Here is a 17,144-nt window from a genome sequence, read left to right on the forward strand (position 1 = left end):
ACGTGTGGGTGAGCTCGGCTTGCGGTCCCTCGGTCATAAGGCGCGTTAGGTGGGTACCCATGGCAGCCTCGGCCTCCTCGAGGACCGGCGCCACATGCTGCGGCCAGCGCGCCAGGAGGTCCTTGACCATCCCGACCTTCTGGCTTCCCTGCCCCGTGAACGCAAGACAGCGCCGAGCCATGTTCCCAAATGAAGCTTCGGCGAATGGCTGTATCAGTCCATTGCATATATAAATCCGTAGGTTTGTATTGAAACCAATTCAATACCAACTCTCATATCAAAGTATGCAGAGCAAGCGCTCACATGGAATCCATCAAGATCGTCGTCCGCTGTTGCCATGGGAAGGCATGGGCCCACGAAGAGAGAGGCATTGATGATGGTGTAGAGACGACAAGCAGCTCCACGCACTACCATAGCAAGGACCTATCTTGTCTCTCAACGTGACCACGCAATCCATACCCGCCACCGGCGTACCGTCCATGTTTTAAAGCTTGGACCAGCGTCTCGGTCTAACGCGCTGCTCCCTCCTCCATGCAGCAGGTGCATTTTCTCCACATTTTGCCCTTCTCGTCGCCGGCAAGCCCACGACGAGCTCCTTGCTGCTTGGGTCTTCTGGGCTCGCATCCCCGAACGCTACCTACTATGGAACCGGTTCACGTGTGCTGCACCAACCGGTTCCGGTTATCAGAAGGGTCAAACTATCCGGATGGCCAAAGGTCTCCAGCATAATTTACAAGCCGTCAGCAACCAGCAGCCGCGATGGCCCGCACGAAGCAGTCGTCGCGGAAGTCGACGGGCGGGAAGGCGCCCCGCAAGCAGCTCGCCTCGGACCAGATCAATAGAATGTCGTCGTCCGGCGGCGTCAAGAAGCCGCACCGCTTCCGCCCGGGCACGGTCGCGCTGCGCGAGATCCGCAAGTACCAGAAGAGCACGGAGCTCCTCATTCGCCGGCTGCCTTTCCAGCGCCTCGTGCGCGAGATCTCGCAGGACTATAAGACAGACCTGCGCTTCCAGTCAACAGCGATGCTCGCGCTCCAGGAAGCCTGTGAAGCCTACCTTGTCGGGCTCTTCGAGGACACCAACTTGTGCGCCATCCACGCCAAGCGCGTCACCATCATGCCCAAAGACATCCAGCTCGCTCGACGTATCCGTGGCGAGCGAGCGTAAGCAGTAGCATTATATACAGAACCGCCATTCTCTCTGGTGCGACTCGACCTGGCCTCGCTTCAAGTCCCAGCACACGCTCTGAGCACCAGGTTAACCGCAGAGACAGGCAGCTCGGTTTCCGACAACGCTTCAAATGGCTTGTGTCGGCGCTACTTTGCCTCGCGGCAGATCAATGACCTGCTGCACTCGCCACGGAGTGGCGCTCGGCTTCTACGCTATCACTTGCGACGGCGAGCCAAGTGGTTGCAATCTGGTCCAATTGCCCACCTCCGACGCGTGCACGTGCGTCCAGCGGTCGCATTGCAGCGCGGTGGCTGATATCGCTGACGGTGCTTGCGTTCGGCGCTTGAGAGGTACCAAATCCGGCCCTACGTCGTTCGATTACACATCGTTCTTCAACGCGTGACTCCTCATGTTCGATGCGTCGTGAGATATCCTTCCTGCGGAGCCATTGGCGGTGTCTTCTTCGCCGACTGCTCGCCCATCCCTCACTCGTCCTACTTGTATGTGCATATCATAGTCCACGCGCGGCGCCATCGGGTAGTGACAGCAGCGACGCTTGCTTGTCAAGAGCTGGACTCTAGCCATCTGTCTTGGGCATGTACTACGTCCGCCGCTGGCAGCATGGCGCCATCGCTGCAGCGGAAGGCAGAGAGAAGCCATCGACCTCCGTCCTGAAGGCCGCCTTCGCAGCCTGTTCGTTGGTTTGGTCGGTGGTGCGATATGTCTTGTGCGACTTGATTTTTGTATGATGGAAACGCCTTTACGCTGCGCAAAGCCATCTGTAACAGGTGCTGGCTCGCGCCCGCCACTTTGAGATGCGGTCGATGGACAAGGTACGCAGGCCGAGCGCGTAGAGCCGCTCGCTCACGCAGGCGCGCCTAGGACGACGCGACGCTGGCCGCGTCGTTGCGAGACGACTCCGACTTCGACGCGGCGATGGCGCTACTGACGGTCCGTGCATTGCGCCAATATGTGCTCGTACTGGATGATGGCGTAGCCGTCGGCCGACGTCAAGCAGCTCCTTCCGTCGCTCGGCGTGCTCCTTGGTGAGTCGTTGCACCCATTTCTGTGCGCCGTCGTGGCCAAGGAAGTCCAAGAAGCCGCCGAGACGCCAAGCATCGAGCTCTTCCGCGCCAACTCGCCCGGCATGCGCGTACGATACCTGAAGCGTCGGACGGATGCGACTGAGGCTCTTGCTGCGTCGTAGCTGCTCAGCGAGTTCTCGTACCTTGTCGGCGACGCGTACTTTCGCAGCGTGCTGCTCGCGCCGCTCGAGTCGCTGTACGACAGCAGCGAGAGCTACGAAGTCAACGAGAACGTGTCGCTGGACGTCCTCAGCGCCAACCAAGCGCGGCTCCAAGCCACAGCCCAGGCGATTCTCGACAGGTTCGCCTGACCCACACGGCGTTGCGGTCTCAGCGAGATCATATATGTCGTAGTCTCCTGGCAGCCGAGTGCCCGGCGCCGCTGGCGCGCGTCTGCCTCGCGTTTCGCCGCTGCGTCGCGACAACGTTCCACACGTACACGGACGCCGCACTCGGCGGCTTCCTCTTCCTGCGCGTGCTCTGCCCCGCGGTCGTGGTGCCAGCCAAAGTACGTCTCTTTCCCGGTCGACCCATGCCGCCGATCGCCCGCCGCGCGACCGTCCTCGTCGCCAAGCTGCTGCAGAATCTCGTGCGTCCAACATATTCTCCAAGCCGACGCTCAGTGGCGCAAATAGGCCAACAACGTGCTCTTCGGCGCCAAAGAAGAGTACATGACGCCCTTCAACGGCTTCATTCGGAAAAACTACGCGGCCGTCGTCGCCCTCTACGACCGCATTTGCGCGAGCACGACCGAGGTCGCTCCGTACACGCTGCCGACGTCCATGTCCCTTCCAGCCGCGCTCGAGGTACACCCGACTCGCGCTGCCGTCGCTGCCAACGCCCTCGAGTCTAGGTCGTCAAGCGCGAGCGCGCCAAGGCAGCGCCCATCAACAAGACGGAGCTGCTCCTGGCGCAGTCGACAGAGCCCACGGTGCTCATGTCGGCGCCAATCGACCGGTCGTCGCACACGAGCCACCGCCAGAGCAACGTGCGCGATCGCACGTCGCAGCTCACGCGGACCTTTGGCACGTTCGTGCAGCGCAGCAGCACTTTTTTCATGACGTCGCGCGGCGAAGGCTCGTCGACGCGCGCCGAGACAACGCGTCACGGGCCGCTGCCGTGGCGCGACGTGAAAGCGCGCATGGGCAGCCTCAACACCAATGACGTGCGTCTGCGGCATAGCCAGTACATGGATGTACGTACACCTGTCACGATGACAGACCACCTTCTTCACGTCGTGCGGCATAGTGCATCCAGCGCGGCGTCGCGTACCTGACAACAGCGTCGGCCGAGAACGACGACGCCTCGTCGTGGCGGCCGCTCAAGCAGAAGCACGGCGTGCAGCTCTGGACGCGCGACGTCCAAAACATCTCCGAAGTCCGGTGCGACCTCCTTCCTGACACTCTCGGAGGCTCATCGGATTTCTTGTTGCAGCGCCTCGGTGCTCGTTCGCACCGACAAAAAAGTGTGCTTTAGCTACCTCTGCTCGTCGCGCGGCCGAAAGACTTGGGGTCCGGGCTGGAACTACGAGCGGTACCGCTGCCCGAGCCATGTCCTGTGAGAACTCACACACATGTAGTGAGGTCGAGCTCGTCGACCATACCACCCGCGTCCTCTACAAGTCGACGAACGGCAGCAGCCGGCTATGGAGCTTCAGCGCGGACCTCGATATTGCGCTCTTGGAGAGCGCTGGCTACGACGCCGACCGACCCGCGACGCTCGTGTTTCAGAGCGTCTCCCGCAGCGACGTGCCACCGGTGCAAGGCTGCACGCGCGTCGAGCTCCGCGCGAGCGGCTTTGTGCTGCGCGGCGAGGGCCCGGCAGAAACGAGGCTCTCGGTCGTCTACCGCTCCGACATGGGTCAGCACGCAAGGTGGACTAAGCACGCGCTAGCCCTTGCGCGCGTCAAACTCGACCTCGAGACGTAATTTAAGACAGAGTAGCATGCGATTCGGTTAGTGCGGGAGGATCCCGTGCAGGTACTCGTAGCTCGCAAACGGTTCGCTGCAGAGGCATCGCGTGAGGCGCAGCGTCCACTCGGCCGTCGCGTGGAGCGCCGCGCACCCGAGGTACACACAGACAACGCCAGCGCCGAGCCGCAGGAGCAATGGCCTACACGCCACGTTGAGAGACGATGCATGGAGTACGATGGACGCACTCGACGGGCGGCACGGACACGAGCGACGCGAGGCAGTAGGCACCCGCCGTCAGCAATATGCTGGGCGACACGAGTGCCATCGCAGCGACCAGAAGCTTCCCGCCTACGTCAGCCGCGGATGAGCTCGATGCGGTTGGAGCATTTCGGTACCGCCAAAGTAGACCAGCATCGCCTTGGAGACGCCGTGCGTCATACGAAACCCTTCCATCGACGACGTGGCCGTGCCGCTGCCGAGCTCAAAATGCACAAAGATGCGTTTGGACGACGACTGCAGCGGGTGAAATGAGGAGGAGGAGAGGAGCCTCTGGGACCGCACCTGGCGAAAGGCGCCGTCGTCGTGGCGAGCCGTGAAGTCGATGAGGCGGTTGTACAGCTCGACCTCAAGCAGCACCATCCAGTGCGTCTAAAGAGAAGTGACGTCGTGAGGTGTGATAACTTCCTGGCGTGGTGACGGACCGTCTGGACGACGGGTGCGTCTGTGCAGAGGAGGAGCGAGAAGAGGCCGAATGTGAGCACAAGCGCCGCGCTGAGGATGGCGAGGAGCACGTTGAGCACGAGGTACAGCAGCACGCGGTACGAGGCGCCTTGGAAGGGCAGGCCGATCCACGCCGTGGGCTTGGCCGCACGGGCCTTTGGCGCGGCGACCGACCCGTACATGGTCGTCTAAAATTAATTCTGCATCCTCATTGGCGCGTCATTGGCGCGTCATTGGCGGCCTGTCTACTACCGTCCACGCGCGTCCACGTTGAGCCTCGCGCGTCCACGTTGAGCCGCGCAGACCGTCGTACGTCTTTCTGAGGTCGATAGTGTCATGGAGCTGGCTTGCTCAGAGACGAGGCAGCGTGCACAAGGCCATGAAGATCCAGCGCAGGTGGTGTCGACGGCGTCCCGGTTAAGTGCGTACAGTACACTGCAATGTCGAAAGGTCCATCTGCCGAAATTAGGTGGGTCGAAGATGGCATGTGCCACATAAAAACACCATCGCGTTCAGAGGAGCTTCTCGGGCGTAATTTCAAACGTGGCGAGCATGTCGTGGGCCAAGTAGGGCGAGAAGAGCACCTTGAGCGACCGTACATTGGCGTGGCGCGTCTTGGCAATCTGGAAGCTAAGCTCAAAATGTGAAGATGACGAGCGGTGAGCCACGGACCGTTGGTTGACGCAGGAGGACCACGCGAGCCCAAGCGCGGGCACGGCGGCGTCGCGGTCGTCGACCTTCATGTTGGCTGTCATTTGGTTGACGACGACAAACGCGACGTTGAACCGCGCGGCGAGAATCCGCATGCAGTTGACCATCTCGAACATGACGCGCGTGCGGTCGCCGGCCTCGGACGCCGACTCGACCGAGACGCCGCGGAAGACGGCAGTGATCGCGTCAATGACGACGAGACGTACGTTGCGCTGGTCCAAAAGTGGCGGCAGCCGTGTCTTCTATACATGGAAAGACTCAGACAGGCTGCTTGACGAGGTGGCACCAACCAAGGCGTGGAGAAGCTGCGGGGCGTCTGTTGCAGCCTCGAGGAAGATGTGGTCCAGCGACACGGGCTGCGCAGAGGCGCTCGCGAGCTGGTCGAGCCGCTTGAGAGGTGAGAGTCCGTCCGAGTACATGTAGCAGCTGCTGGCTTCGAGGCCGCCGGATTCACGGGGCAGCTGGGCGCGCAGTAGCAGCTGCAGACAGAGCTGTGTCTTGCCGCTGCCAGCGACGCCGCAAATCTCGGTCACGAGGCCGGTCGGGAACCCGCCCTCGAGCAGTCGATCGACAGCCTCGCAGCCAGTCGCGACGGTCGCCGGCTCCTGGATCGCAATCGCTTGCATTCAAGTGGCGTCTGATTGGGCGAATAAACGGTGATTTTCAGCGAATCACAACGCACATCATCGGTTTCGTGCTATTCTACGGTACCTGCGGCCGCGACCGACATGTCGGCGGGAAGAGAAAGCGAGTAGCTCGACGAGTCTCGCACGCGCCGCGACGCCTGCGCGCAGAAGCCGTCGCATGCTGGCTTCCAGCGCTCATGGATTTCAGCCAATCACCGAACGCAATGCATCCGCAAGCCAATGGCACGCTGCCATGTTGCACGAGTTTGATCCAATCGCCTTCAAGATGCGATCTGCAATTGAGGTGGGCATGGTGGTCGTCGAGCACGTGATTGGCTATTTATCCGGATACGATGTGTGATTGGCTTGGATTGAGAGAATGCGTTCCGGGTTCGAAAGATTTTGTTCGAAAATCCATGCTTTTGATGATCGGTAAGAAGCCAATTTCGCCACGAGCCCGCAAGCCAGCATGAGCCTCCGGTCGGGCATGAGCGTGCAGGACCTCAAGATGATGACAGCCGAGCGCGAGTACCGCATCATGATGGAGCAGCTCTCGTCGTCCTCGTCGTCCTCGTCGGCGTCGTCGCCGAGCTCCAAGCGCAGCGGGTCCTTCTCGAGCGGCGTGCACGTGTCATCGCCGCGCTCGACGCATAGCTTTAGTCTATCGGAAGGAAGCGGCTCGCCGAGCCCCGTGGCCAGCCCTGTGCTGGCGCCGCAGCGACCACCGTCTCCGCCGCCGATGCAATTGCCGCACTATTACGCCCCTTCGTACGGCTACAAGAGCGCCGAGCAGCGCATGCTCGTGACCTGCGGCGGCCAAGTGGTGTCGCTCATGGAGGGCGTCCGGAACGTGCCGCAAGAGTGCTGCATCAGCCTCTAAGATGTCGTGTACAACTCTGTCCTGGGTGTCCTTCTGTAATATAGCGTGATTCTTTATTCTCATCGGAGCACGGCGTCGAGGCTCGCGAGCACCTCTTTCTCGGTGAAATACTCGGTCGTTTGCCCCGTTTTGCCCGAGATGCGGGCCACGTCCGGCAAGAGCAGCACCGGCAGCGCACCGCGGCGCGCATCGACGCTGCGTGGCGCCAATGGCCCCGCTGGCAGCGATCGGATGGGCGCAGCACCCGTCCACGGTGTAATGACGCCGCCACACTGCTCAGTGGCCTCGTAGAGCTAGTGCATGGCTCTCACATCTCGCGTTTCAAGAGCAGCTGTACCTGGTTCATCAAGTGCCAAAAGCGCTTCCAGATCATCTGCATGGTGTGCTGGCCGGGACTGCCGCGCATCACTTGGAAGCCGGCGTAGCCTTGGACAAGGCATTTGAGGCAGCCGCAGCCCGCGCCTCGGCAATTGCGCAGTGCGTGGGTCGGCGGGCAGTCGCGCGCCAGCGCCTCCAGCGTCCCGACAAAGAACGGATGCAACAACGGCCAGACCTACAGGCATCAGATCGTAGTTCTCGTTGGCGGCACGACGGTACCATGTCGAGGTCGGCGAGCGAGTTGACAGTGGCGCCAATGTCGTCGTCGGCCTCCCACGCCTTCTCATCCAAACCGTTTTCCTTGGCGACGCTCAGGAACGTCTCGGCGTCAATCGAGTCGCTGCCCGTGCGCCGGAGGGTCTCGCTAAAGAGCAGGAGGACGTCGGCGTCGTCGAGGCGCTTGTCGATCGAGAGCACAATGCGCTGGAACTCGGCAAAGCTCAGGACGCCGTCGCCGTTGTTGTCGCCGGCGCGGAAGGCGTCGCGCAAATGAGCTTCGCGGCGGCGTTGCTCGTCGCGCCACTCGGCGACGACGAGGTCCAAAAACACATCGGCGGCCACCACCTCGTCGCCGACGTCGGCGCGCGGGCTCTTGCCATGCAGTAGTTTTTCGAGAAACGCAGAAATCGCCGCGGGCCGCATCGACGCGAGGCAGTGCACCGACACGTCCATGGCGCGCTCGAGGGAAATGTCCCAGTCGGCGCGGTCGGGCACTGGGAGGCGCGACGCCCGGCCCTTCTTGGGCGCGTCGTCGTCGACGTCCATCTCGAGCATCGTCTCGAGGCAGTTGAGATAATGGCGCAACTCGGCCGCCGGCACTTCGTGGTACACAAACTTGCAAAAGGCGTCGACGCGGAGGCAGTCGCTGCGGTACATGTCGAGCGCGACGCCGAGCGCGATGAGGTGCATGTCGGCGATGGACGGGAGGCCGTACGCGTGCAAGAGCGTCTGGTAGCAGATGCGCGCGAGCGAGTTGGCTTTGAGCGGCTTGGTTTCGCGCTTCCGGCGGTAGAGCTTCTCGGCGTAGACGTCGGAAATGAGTTTGAGCACGACGCCCAGCGGCTTCTTGCAGTACTGCGCGAGCTGGTCCGAGTTGATCTTCCACGACGTGACGAGCGATGCGAACGCGTTGGGCACGACGCTTCGGTCGAGTTTCTTCTTGTTTTTGGATTTCTTGACGAGCGCCGTGACCGTCACCGGCGCCTTGCGCACTTGGAGAGGCTCGTCGTCGTCGTCGCCGCCGCCCATGCCGCATGCCTAAACCACATGATGATGGTGTGTAAGGATCGCGTCGGCGTACGGTCGCGGGAAGCGCGGCGCCGTCGTCGTCGTCCGTCTGGCACGCGACGCTCGCCGTGCCCCCGGGTAGTGACCGCACCGATCGTTCGTGGAGCGAGCTGTCGCTAAAGCGGCGGAGACCGGACGACGACACGGGCGTCGAGGAGACGCGTCGGTCGGAAATCTCGCGCAGTGCGAAGAGCGTGTGGCGCGCCGACGGCGCCTACGATTCGACATCAGCGATAAATAGCAACGGAGAGAGAGAGGACCTTGGCGCCGGTCGGCGGCATCGGGCCAAACGCGCCTTCGACGATATCGTCGAGCAGCTGCGCCTGGCCCGTCGCGTTGTACGTGGCGACGACGTTGGTGACAAGAGCTTCGAAAGTCGACGTGGACGCGCGCCGCATCGCCCGCTGCAGCAATTGCGCCACGTCCTCGGCGCTGAGACCGGACACGAGCTGCATCTCGAGCGACAGCGACCCGTTCGGAACGACCTCGGGCATGGACGCGGCGAGCGACTGCAAAATGACCGCCCGCGCCTCGGGCTCCAGTTGACACAACACCTCGAGCGTCGACGCTACGGTTTGCCCGATCTCGACCAAGTGTGGTGGCGTGTGGGCGACCGACGTGGTATCCGGTGCGAAGTCAGTTGACGGGGCAGACGTGGTTGCGGTCTGTCCGGCGGCGGAGGCTTCTACGCCGGCGGGGGCCGGCATGATGCCAGCGGCCGGCATGATGCCAGCGGCCGGCACGATGGCGGGAGCAGCTTGCGTTACCGTCGGGCGAGGCGCTGCCGGGTTGCCGCCGGCGCTGACGGCGAGGCCAAAGAGCTCGCGCACGTAGCGTTGGATGGACTTGACGGGTTTGGCCGTCTCGAGGTCGACGCCGTGGGCTTCGAGGTCCTTGGCGATGGCTTCCATGGTCGCAAAGAGGACGTTGAGTCGCATTTCGTTGGTCATGCTTGTCACGTGTTTCTTGAACGGCTCGAGGAGGAACATGCTATGGGCGTCCAGCGCGAGACGGTCCGCGAGCGAGAGCGACCCGAGGTAGTCGGCGACGATCGCTTTGGCGCCGTCGCTGTCGCCTTTGAGGAGCATCTTGAGAAGGCGCCGCTTTCCGTCGCGCGATACGATTGAGTGGACAGCGTCAATGATAAAGTGCTCAAGATTGACGTGCTCGGACGTTGTCCACGTCTTGAGCAGCTTGCACACGTCGTGGAAGAGCGCCTTTTGCTCCTACAAATGAATCGACATCAGCACAGTACGACGGGAGGTACATCGACCAGAGGCGCAAAGGGGGTTGGGGACGCCGCCAAAGCCGTCAGCGCTTCGTGCAGGCGGCGGGGGGTAAGCATGGCGGCGGATGCAGGGCGCGGCGTCGTTTCCTCGGCGAGCTGCCGGCGCTGGTCGGGCGAGAGCGCCAGCATGAGGTCGTTGAGGAACTGGTACTCGTGGCGCGCACCAAGAGCGACCTCCAGAAAGCCGGCGCGGCAGCCGGGCGAGCTGCAAAAGTACATGTGCACGAGGCACATGGGGTCGGTCACAAGCGCGAGCGAGTCGCGGATGCTTGCAAGCTGCGCTTCGTCGCGCCCGAGGATGCTGGCGAGGACGAGCGCTTCGCCTTCCAGCCTACTTCAATGTGTTAGTACAGCTGTCGACCTACCCCGGTGCACCCAAGAGTGTTGAAAATGGCTTCGGTGCGCTCTACGAGGCTCAGCTCATCGAGGAGACCGGCCACGACAATGCCCTTCGTGTCGGTGTCGAGGGCCTTGGCGAGCGCTAAGATCTGACGGCAGATCTGCGACGGTGTCGCGTCAGCGGCCCCTTGGCCGGACTGGCCGGCGAGCTTGCGCCCGAGCGCTTTGCGGATGTCGTCAGGAAACCGCTGCAAGCCGCGTTCAATGAGGTCTGCCGAGCACACTTCGAGGACGCGGATCTTGTCGGCGTCCGTGAGGTGCTACAGAGAATACCAGTCGATCAAGACAGCAACGTGGCCGAGAACACGTACGCGCACAGTGGTTCGCCGGGGCAGCCCGAGGTGCGACGTCAGCGCCTGGTCGTGCTCGAGCTCTCGGAGCTGCACGAAGAAGGGCTTGCGCTGGTAGAAGGACCGGACAACGTCGCCGATCGCGCTGGGCGTCGCGTCGGACGCATGCTGGGCCATGTGGAAGTGCAGTCCGTCCGACTTGGCGCCAAAGTGCGACGAGCCGTAGATGCTATACTCTACGCAGCGACGACTAAAACATCCGCCAGAAGCATGTGGTCGCACCGAGGCCGATCACAATCTTCTGCAGCAGCGACTTGTAGCTGCCGAGGATGCCGGGCATTTTATACAGCGCTGCAAAGCACGCAGCTGTCTCAATGACGTTCGGCCGACCGGCCTCGGCTGTGAAATTGGTGAGCTGGTCGAGCTTGTACTCTGTGAAGAGTGCGAAGGAGGTAAACTGGCCTTTCTCGGCCTCGTACGTTTGGAGCCAGTGCTCGACCTCGGCGTCGGCGCAGAGATACCGCTGCGCCTGCAGAATGTCGCGGCCCGGCGCGTTCGCCGGCGGCAGCAGCGTCGACTTGAACGAGACAGGCGACGGGTCGGTTGTCATGGGTCGGGTGTCGACGATGGGCTTGCAAGGTGACGGCTCTTCGGCCAAATGGCCACCGAGAAGCACGTGGTCGATCTGCATTTTGATGCTCGAGAGGCGCTGGTCCAGCCGGTCCGCCTCCAAGCTCGTTTGGATGATCGGGTGTACAGCGCCGCCCGCCAGCGGCTTTCTACGCAGCACACCATGAGCCGTCATGCGAGCGCTGCATGTTAGTACAGGTCGGCGCGCTTGCGTCGGTATTTGTTGGGCTGCGCCGCCTCCAAGATCGGGTTGACCTTGAACGGCTCCATGGCCCTAACTCGGCGCATTGGCGATGGTCATCAACATGTACGCTGTCGCACCCCGTCCGCTCTTGGTTGTTGTCGCGTCGCAGCGCGTCGGCTACATCGGACCCATGAGCGTTTCGTGAGGAGGCACAGCAGTAGCCTACGCGCCGGCTTGGCCGCCGCCCGGGGCGAGGTGCTGTTGGACGCTGTTGTCGAGCGTCGGAGTCCCGGCGCGCGGGGCTTCTTGGGCGAAGGCTGCTGGCGCCCGTGCATTTGGACTCCACCGTTTCTCGGAATCCCAACTGCAGCGTAACGCATGTCGACCTGGAGGACGCGATATCGTCACGTCAAGAGAACGCGAGCGATGGCCGAGTCGCAGGCAAGCCCATGCGCCGCTAGCATCGCTTTGGATCCCGTTCCATGAGCCTCTTGTCCTTCGTTTGCCAACGAACCTCGCTTCGACTACGAAGTTGCGGTTTTCGACTAAGATGAACTACACGTCGACTAAAACTGCAATGACAACCGTGGCCTTTCCCGCATCGCGCGTTTCTCTGCGTTGATTGGCCAAAAATCGGACTCTAAACGACAGGATTGGTCCATTTAAAGCTGTACAGACCCACGCTGTATTTAAATTTCGGGCTCGGGCGATGGAGGACGTCGACGACGAGGCCATCAGCATCGAGCTCCTCCGCGAGGACAACCTCATGCTTGAGGAGCGCATCGAGGCCATGAGCAAGAGGTGCACTGCCATGCAGCAGGCCAAGCTGGAGGCCGAGGCGCGCGCTGCAGCGCTCGATGCGGACCTCACCGCCCTCCGCAAGGTTGCTGGCCAAGAGCAAGTCGATCCCAACAGCGCTAGCGACTGGCACGACGAGCGCGCCAAGCTTCTTGATGAGGTTCAAACGCTTCTCAAGGTGAAGGAGGTCAACGAGAAGCGCGTCGGCGATCTCTCCAAGGACCTGCAACGCCTCTACAAGCGGCTCAAGACCGCCGAGCCGACGACCGACGACTCGGAATGCGTCGAGCCGCTGCTGAAGGACCAAGCGACATGGCAGAAGCAACAACAGCTCGTGCAAGACCTGCTGCGCCAGTGCAAGGAGAAGGTGTACGCCGAGAAGCACGCTCACAAGCGGCGTCGCGTGGACCCCGACACCTCGGAGCACGACAAGAGCCTCCAAGAGGTCATTGCGCACTTCAAGACCGAGACATGCGAGCGCAACGAGTTTGAAAAGCTCGAGGCGCAACTGCTGCAGGAGCGTCTGAGCGAACTGGAGGCTGAGCCAAGGTCGGAGCCGCGGTCGGTCGACGCGTCCGACCTCGAAAACCAAATCGCAAAGCTCAACGAAGAGAACAAGAAGGGCAGGCTTTTGTCTCGGCGCTCCAAGACGATTTGAAGCGGCTCGCGCACGAGAAGCTGCAGCTGGCCAAAGACATGCAGGAGGCGCAGCGACGCATCCAGGCGCTCACGATGGACAACCTCCAGTTCAAGCTCGAGAAGAACGAACTCAAGCACCAGGTCCAGAGCGAAGTCACCAAAAGCGCAGCGCTGCAAGATCAGGTCGACGATGCCACGCGGCAGCTTGCAGAGGCCAGCGCGGAGGCGAGCCAGCTCCACGACCATCTTGTGGCGGCACAAACACAGCTCCTCGCTGCTGAGGCCGAAATCGCAGACCTGCACAAGCGGCTCCAGGAGGCCACTGCGTCCAATAGCGCGGTTGCTGCTGCACGCTACGACCTCGAGACGACCCTCGAAGCGGCAGAAAAGGCGCGCGATGAGCTCGCCGAGGCCAAGGGCTTTTGGGAAGACAAAGCCGCCAAGCTGGAGCGGGTCGTGCTGCAGTACGGCTCCGAAATCCAGTCGCTCAAGCTGTCGCTGGCCGACGCCGAGGCCGCGGGTCCGCCCGAGCACACACCGGCGTCCGTCGCGCACGGCCAGTCCATGGTGCAGCAGTTCTATCTGCGCTACTACAAGGCGGCCGAAACGTCGCACCGGTCGCTCCTCGACGCCACGCGCGCCAAAGACGCAGCGCTCGCAGCACAAGGCGCCGACCTCACGCACATCCGACACGTGCTTTCGTCCATCCTACACGCTTCACTGCCCGACGACGTGTCCGTCGCGCTCCAAGGGCTTCTCGCGAGCTTTGAGAGGCCAGAACCACCAACCGAGTCAATGTAGAACCGCATTCTTAGTGTATTTACAGCATCTTGTCGGTCGCGAGGATGATGGCGTCGAGCGACGTGGTCTTGAGCTCGCCGTCCATGACATTGACGGCGGTTGCAGCCCACGGCACGCGCACTGCGAGGAGCGGCGTCGCCGGTCCGTCCGTCTCGTGCATCTCGTCCAGCATCGGGAGCAGGTCATGGAGGCCGTAGACATTGATCCACGCTTTTGCTGCCGAAACACCGGACGTCCGCACCACGTCGAGGAGCTTGGCGCGCGCCAACGCATCAATCTGCGCCGAGATATCGAGGTGCTTCTCGGATTCGTCGGGAAAGAGCAGCTAAGCAAGCACGTTCTGTCTCTGCCGGGTGGAGATCTATTACCTTGACTTCGTGCATGGTGCGAAAGTAGATGGCAAAGGCCTCGAGCGTCGGCGCGTCAAAGCACTGCGGGAACGCCGTGCGCTGCACGTGGGGAAAGATCGTCTATCCATTGGCTTGAAACATTGATACTTGCAACAGAATTCGGCGCACGTCGGTGACAAAGGCCTTGGTGCCGAGGCGGCTGTAGTCGTCCGGGTACCACGTCTTCATTGTGCTCGCCATGCGCAGCGCCTTCATCGCGTCGCCGCGCTCAAACTCGGCGGCGATCAGTTGGTGGAGCTACGCGTGACGCTGCGTTCGTCACCAAAGTGCCCATGTCCGTACCTGGTTCCAGAAATGGACTTGGTGCGCTGCGTCCTCGGTCGCCATCGCGTCCGAGAGCACCTCGCGGCCCTTGGCCGTGCACTGGAAGCGCGTCGCTGTCTTGCTCAAAAGGCGCTCGAGGCGCGGGTAGAGCTGCGGCAGAAGCAGCATCGTCTCTTCGCGGAGGAGGCCCGTCGCCACCATGTCCATGAGCAGTTGGTGCCACTGCGCACTCAGCCGCACCTACAATTGGAAGGTTGATACGAAACCCAAGAAATAACCTTGTCTACAAGCAGCGGGAGCGTCGGGAGTCCGTCTTTGGAGAGCGCGAAGCGCACAAGTGCGTTGCGGGGACCCGTGACCGCGACCGCGTCCAAGTGCGCCTCAATGAAGCGCGACTCACTCAGCGGATCGTTCATCGCGTGCAAGTCGGCGGCACTTAGCAGCTTGAGAACGACCTCGGTAATGTACAACGGCGAGACGCGCGCCAGCACCACGAGTACCTAAGCGTTGTCGTGACACACACGTTGAAATATTGATAGAATGCGTACCGGGCACGCTTCCAGCGACAGCGAGAGTTGGTCCAAACACAACTGCGACGAGACGTCGACGCTTTGGTAGATGGGCCTACACAAGAAGCTGAGACAGAGAAGCCGCCGAGTCGAGTCGACTTGTGGATCCAGTAGAGCGATCGGATGAGCGTGATGCCATGCGCCTGGATGAGGTCTTCGCGCGCGAGGAGGTGGCGGAGGGCTTGCTGTCGCACGATCGCGTTGACGTCCTCCAAGCACAGCTGCGGCACGAGGTGGGCGAGCGCCGTTCGCGTCTGGACGGCGCAACACATGAGCGCCGACTCGAACGCGTCCTATCCACCACGGTGAGTTTGATGTCGGGTCGTCGGTGCTATGGACCAGCGTCGGGTCGTCGAGCTTGATGTGGCCGAGCTTCTCGACCGCGTTGGTCAGGGTGCTGTCCAGCGCCAGCGCCGTGGGCTGGCCGACGCCCATTTGCACGACGCGGAGGCCGCACTGGAAGAGACGAAAGGCATCGTCCGCCGTCTCGACGCGCATCGACATGGCGTGCAATAGCTCCGAGAGCGACACGACGCGGTCCACGGCGATGCAGCCGCGAGCTTCGTTCTCCTCGAGCTCCGCCTAGCATTCTGCTTTCTCAACCTTGATGTTCGTTGATGCCAACTTACGGCAATCGAAGCAAGGAGCTCGCGCATTGCGTCGCGGTGCTGGCCAAGAAACGCGCCAAAATGGAGGCACAGATCGCGCCAGAAAATGTCCGCGGGCTCCGTGCGCAGCCTATGGAACGTTATTGGCATGTGCTGCCACTCCGCAGCGATACCGTGCGAGAATGACGCAGAACGTCGACGCGACTTCCTTGCTCGTCTCGCCCGACATGATGGCGTTCTCGCACCCAAACGACGACGTCTCGAGGCCTGGGACGCGTCATGAAAATGGTGCAAGGGGTAGGGTTCGCACCGAGGCAGATCCAGAGCGCTTCGGCGAGCGCGCGGCTCGTCTTGAGGTTGCTTGCGACGGTCGGCAGCAGCAACATGGGCAGCCACTGGTACACCTGCAGGTGCCCGAGGAGATAGTGGCGGTGCATCACGAGCGCGAGGAGCTCGGTGAAGCGCTCGGTCTCGTAGTACCCGTGCCGAATGGCCTGTGTGACGCTGAAAAAGACGTTCTTGCCCAAAGCGGCGCTCGGGACGCGGTCAATGTTGAGATAGTAGAGCCGGCAGGCTTCGCGGATGAGGTTGACGACCTCTTGGTCGCGCTGAGACCCCGACACGCCCTGCAGCGGTAGCTTTGCGAGCTCCGATCTACGCACGATATAAGAACCGAGCGTAACTATCCCAAGATGAAAAGGGACCGCGCATAGGGCAAGAGGAGGTTGGTCCACGCCGCCTCGGAGAAGGCGTGGCTACTGCGCACGACGACGCACAGGAGCGAGTACTCGTCGGCGTCGAGCGCAAACTGGAGCAATTCGTCCGACGGACTTTCGAGCAACACGAGCTCGACTGTTTGCAGAAAGATGTCGGGGAGCATGCGTCGGCTGCCCTCCATCGGCATCCTAGACGAGAGACAGGGCTAGGCAGGCAAGAGCACGCACGCCTCGTACCGCTGAAACGTGGCCAGCGCCGCGCCAAAGACGCGGATGAGGGCCGACACGTGCGCGACCGCGTCCAGCGCATCGACGCGGCTCGTCTTTTGGTTGAGCAGCGCTTCGTACAGCGACTCCCTATCCCGACGACGTCATCAAGCTCTCGTCTTTTGCCGCATGATGACCAACATGAGGGCGAGGCAAAAGGCGACGCGGAGAGGCGTCTGGTCGACGCTGCCGACACGCATGCGCGTCACGAGCACGTCGAGCGCGCCTTTCTGCCACAGGACGCCGAGGCGCCAGAGCGGCACGAGCGCCGTCATGTCGCGCGCCACGCGAGCGAGCGTCGAAGCGACCGACCCGGGCTCGGTCAGCGGCGTCAGCACGAGAACGACGTTCAGCGCCGCGTCGCGAACGTTCGCGTCGGTCGAGATGGACGCGAGGACGTGGACGAGGGCGGTCGTTTGAAGGCAGAGACCGAGGTCGCCATTGAACGCGTTGGCCCAGTCGGCGTGTTCGCTCAAGACCGCCCACGTGCGCACGAGCTCCTCGAGGGTCT

At 62.2% G+C, this 17,144-nt stretch overlaps 8 protein-coding genes across 8 annotated transcripts; 4 read left to right on the top strand and 4 right to left on the bottom strand.

Moving 5' to 3' along the window:
* Positions 1-743: 743 nt before the first annotated feature.
* SPRG_10547 (histone H3) lies at positions 744-1,167 on the top strand (the record flags this gene model as incomplete). Its single annotated transcript, XM_012350195.1, has 1 exon — positions 744-1,167. Exon 1 carries the CDS (start codon positions 760-762, stop codon positions 1,165-1,167), a length of 408 nt encoding a protein of 135 aa, XP_012205585.1. The 5' UTR covers positions 744-759.
* Positions 1,168-1,985: 818 nt separating this feature from the next.
* Positions 1,986-4,183, top strand: SPRG_10548 (hypothetical protein; the record flags this gene model as incomplete). The annotated part of the gene is made up of 10 exons (XM_012350196.1): positions 1,986-2,003; positions 2,053-2,121; positions 2,168-2,323; positions 2,378-2,556; positions 2,610-2,844; positions 2,891-3,061; positions 3,109-3,450; positions 3,504-3,637; positions 3,690-3,812; positions 3,835-4,183. The coding sequence occupies 10 exons, from the start codon at positions 1,986-1,988 to the stop codon at positions 4,181-4,183; spliced, it is 1,776 nt and encodes a 591-aa protein (XP_012205586.1).
* A 27-nt stretch (positions 4,184-4,210) lies between these two features.
* SPRG_10549 (hypothetical protein) lies at positions 4,211-5,089 on the bottom strand (the record flags this gene model as incomplete). Its single annotated transcript, XM_012350197.1, has 5 exons — positions 4,870-5,089; positions 4,730-4,816; positions 4,564-4,681; positions 4,414-4,516; positions 4,211-4,367 (listed from the first exon to the last, which is right to left on the bottom strand). Exons 1-5 carry the CDS (start codon positions 5,068-5,070, stop codon positions 4,211-4,213), a joined length of 666 nt encoding a protein of 221 aa, XP_012205587.1. The 5' UTR covers positions 5,071-5,089.
* A 248-nt stretch (positions 5,090-5,337) lies between these two features.
* SPRG_10550 (hypothetical protein) lies at positions 5,338-6,228 on the bottom strand. Its single transcript, XM_012350198.1, has 3 exons — positions 5,890-6,228; positions 5,561-5,841; positions 5,338-5,518 (listed from the first exon to the last, which is right to left on the bottom strand). The coding sequence occupies exons 1-3, from the start codon at positions 6,223-6,225 to the stop codon at positions 5,401-5,403; spliced, it is 735 nt and encodes a 244-aa protein (XP_012205588.1). The 5' UTR covers positions 6,226-6,228; the 3' UTR covers positions 5,338-5,400.
* Positions 6,229-6,662: 434 nt separating this feature from the next.
* On the top strand, positions 6,663-7,159 carry SPRG_10551 (hypothetical protein). The gene has a single exon (XM_012350199.1). It carries the CDS (start codon positions 6,695-6,697, stop codon positions 7,103-7,105), a length of 411 nt encoding a protein of 136 aa, XP_012205589.1. The 5' UTR covers positions 6,663-6,694; the 3' UTR covers positions 7,106-7,159.
* A 5-nt stretch (positions 7,160-7,164) lies between these two features.
* SPRG_10552 (hypothetical protein) lies at positions 7,165-11,917 on the bottom strand (the record flags this gene model as incomplete). The annotated part of the gene is made up of 12 exons (XM_012350200.1): positions 11,788-11,917; positions 11,699-11,738; positions 11,574-11,651; positions 11,030-11,526; positions 10,769-10,983; positions 10,434-10,717; positions 10,044-10,389; positions 9,031-9,996; positions 8,784-8,984; positions 7,703-8,740; positions 7,443-7,658; positions 7,165-7,398 (listed from the first exon to the last, which is right to left on the bottom strand). The coding sequence occupies exons 1-12, from the start codon at positions 11,894-11,896 to the stop codon at positions 7,165-7,167; spliced, it is 4,224 nt and encodes a 1,407-aa protein (XP_012205590.1). The 5' UTR covers positions 11,897-11,917.
* A 353-nt stretch (positions 11,918-12,270) lies between these two features.
* Positions 12,271-13,799, top strand: SPRG_10553 (hypothetical protein; the record flags this gene model as incomplete). The annotated part of the gene is made up of 2 exons (XM_012350201.1): positions 12,271-12,920; positions 12,971-13,799. The coding sequence occupies 2 exons, from the start codon at positions 12,271-12,273 to the stop codon at positions 13,797-13,799; spliced, it is 1,479 nt and encodes a 492-aa protein (XP_012205591.1).
* Positions 13,800-13,802: 3 nt separating this feature from the next.
* Positions 13,803-16,861, bottom strand: SPRG_10554 (hypothetical protein). The gene is made up of 14 exons (XM_012350202.1): positions 16,775-16,861; positions 16,604-16,723; positions 16,355-16,555; positions 15,961-16,304; positions 15,824-15,917; positions 15,672-15,780; positions 15,382-15,624; positions 15,142-15,335; positions 15,022-15,097; positions 14,761-14,973; positions 14,492-14,713; positions 14,318-14,446; positions 14,168-14,269; positions 13,803-14,124 (listed from the first exon to the last, which is right to left on the bottom strand). Exons 1-14 carry the CDS (start codon positions 16,831-16,833, stop codon positions 13,819-13,821), a joined length of 2,412 nt encoding a protein of 803 aa, XP_012205592.1. The 5' UTR covers positions 16,834-16,861; the 3' UTR covers positions 13,803-13,818.
* Positions 16,862-17,144: the final 283 nt, after the last annotated feature.

This window comes from Saprolegnia parasitica (assembly GCF_000151545.1).
Source record: "Saprolegnia parasitica CBS 223.65 unplaced genomic scaffold supercont2.62, whole genome shotgun sequence".
Lineage (NCBI taxonomy): Eukaryota > Oomycota > Saprolegniomycetes > Saprolegniales > Saprolegniaceae > Saprolegnia > Saprolegnia parasitica.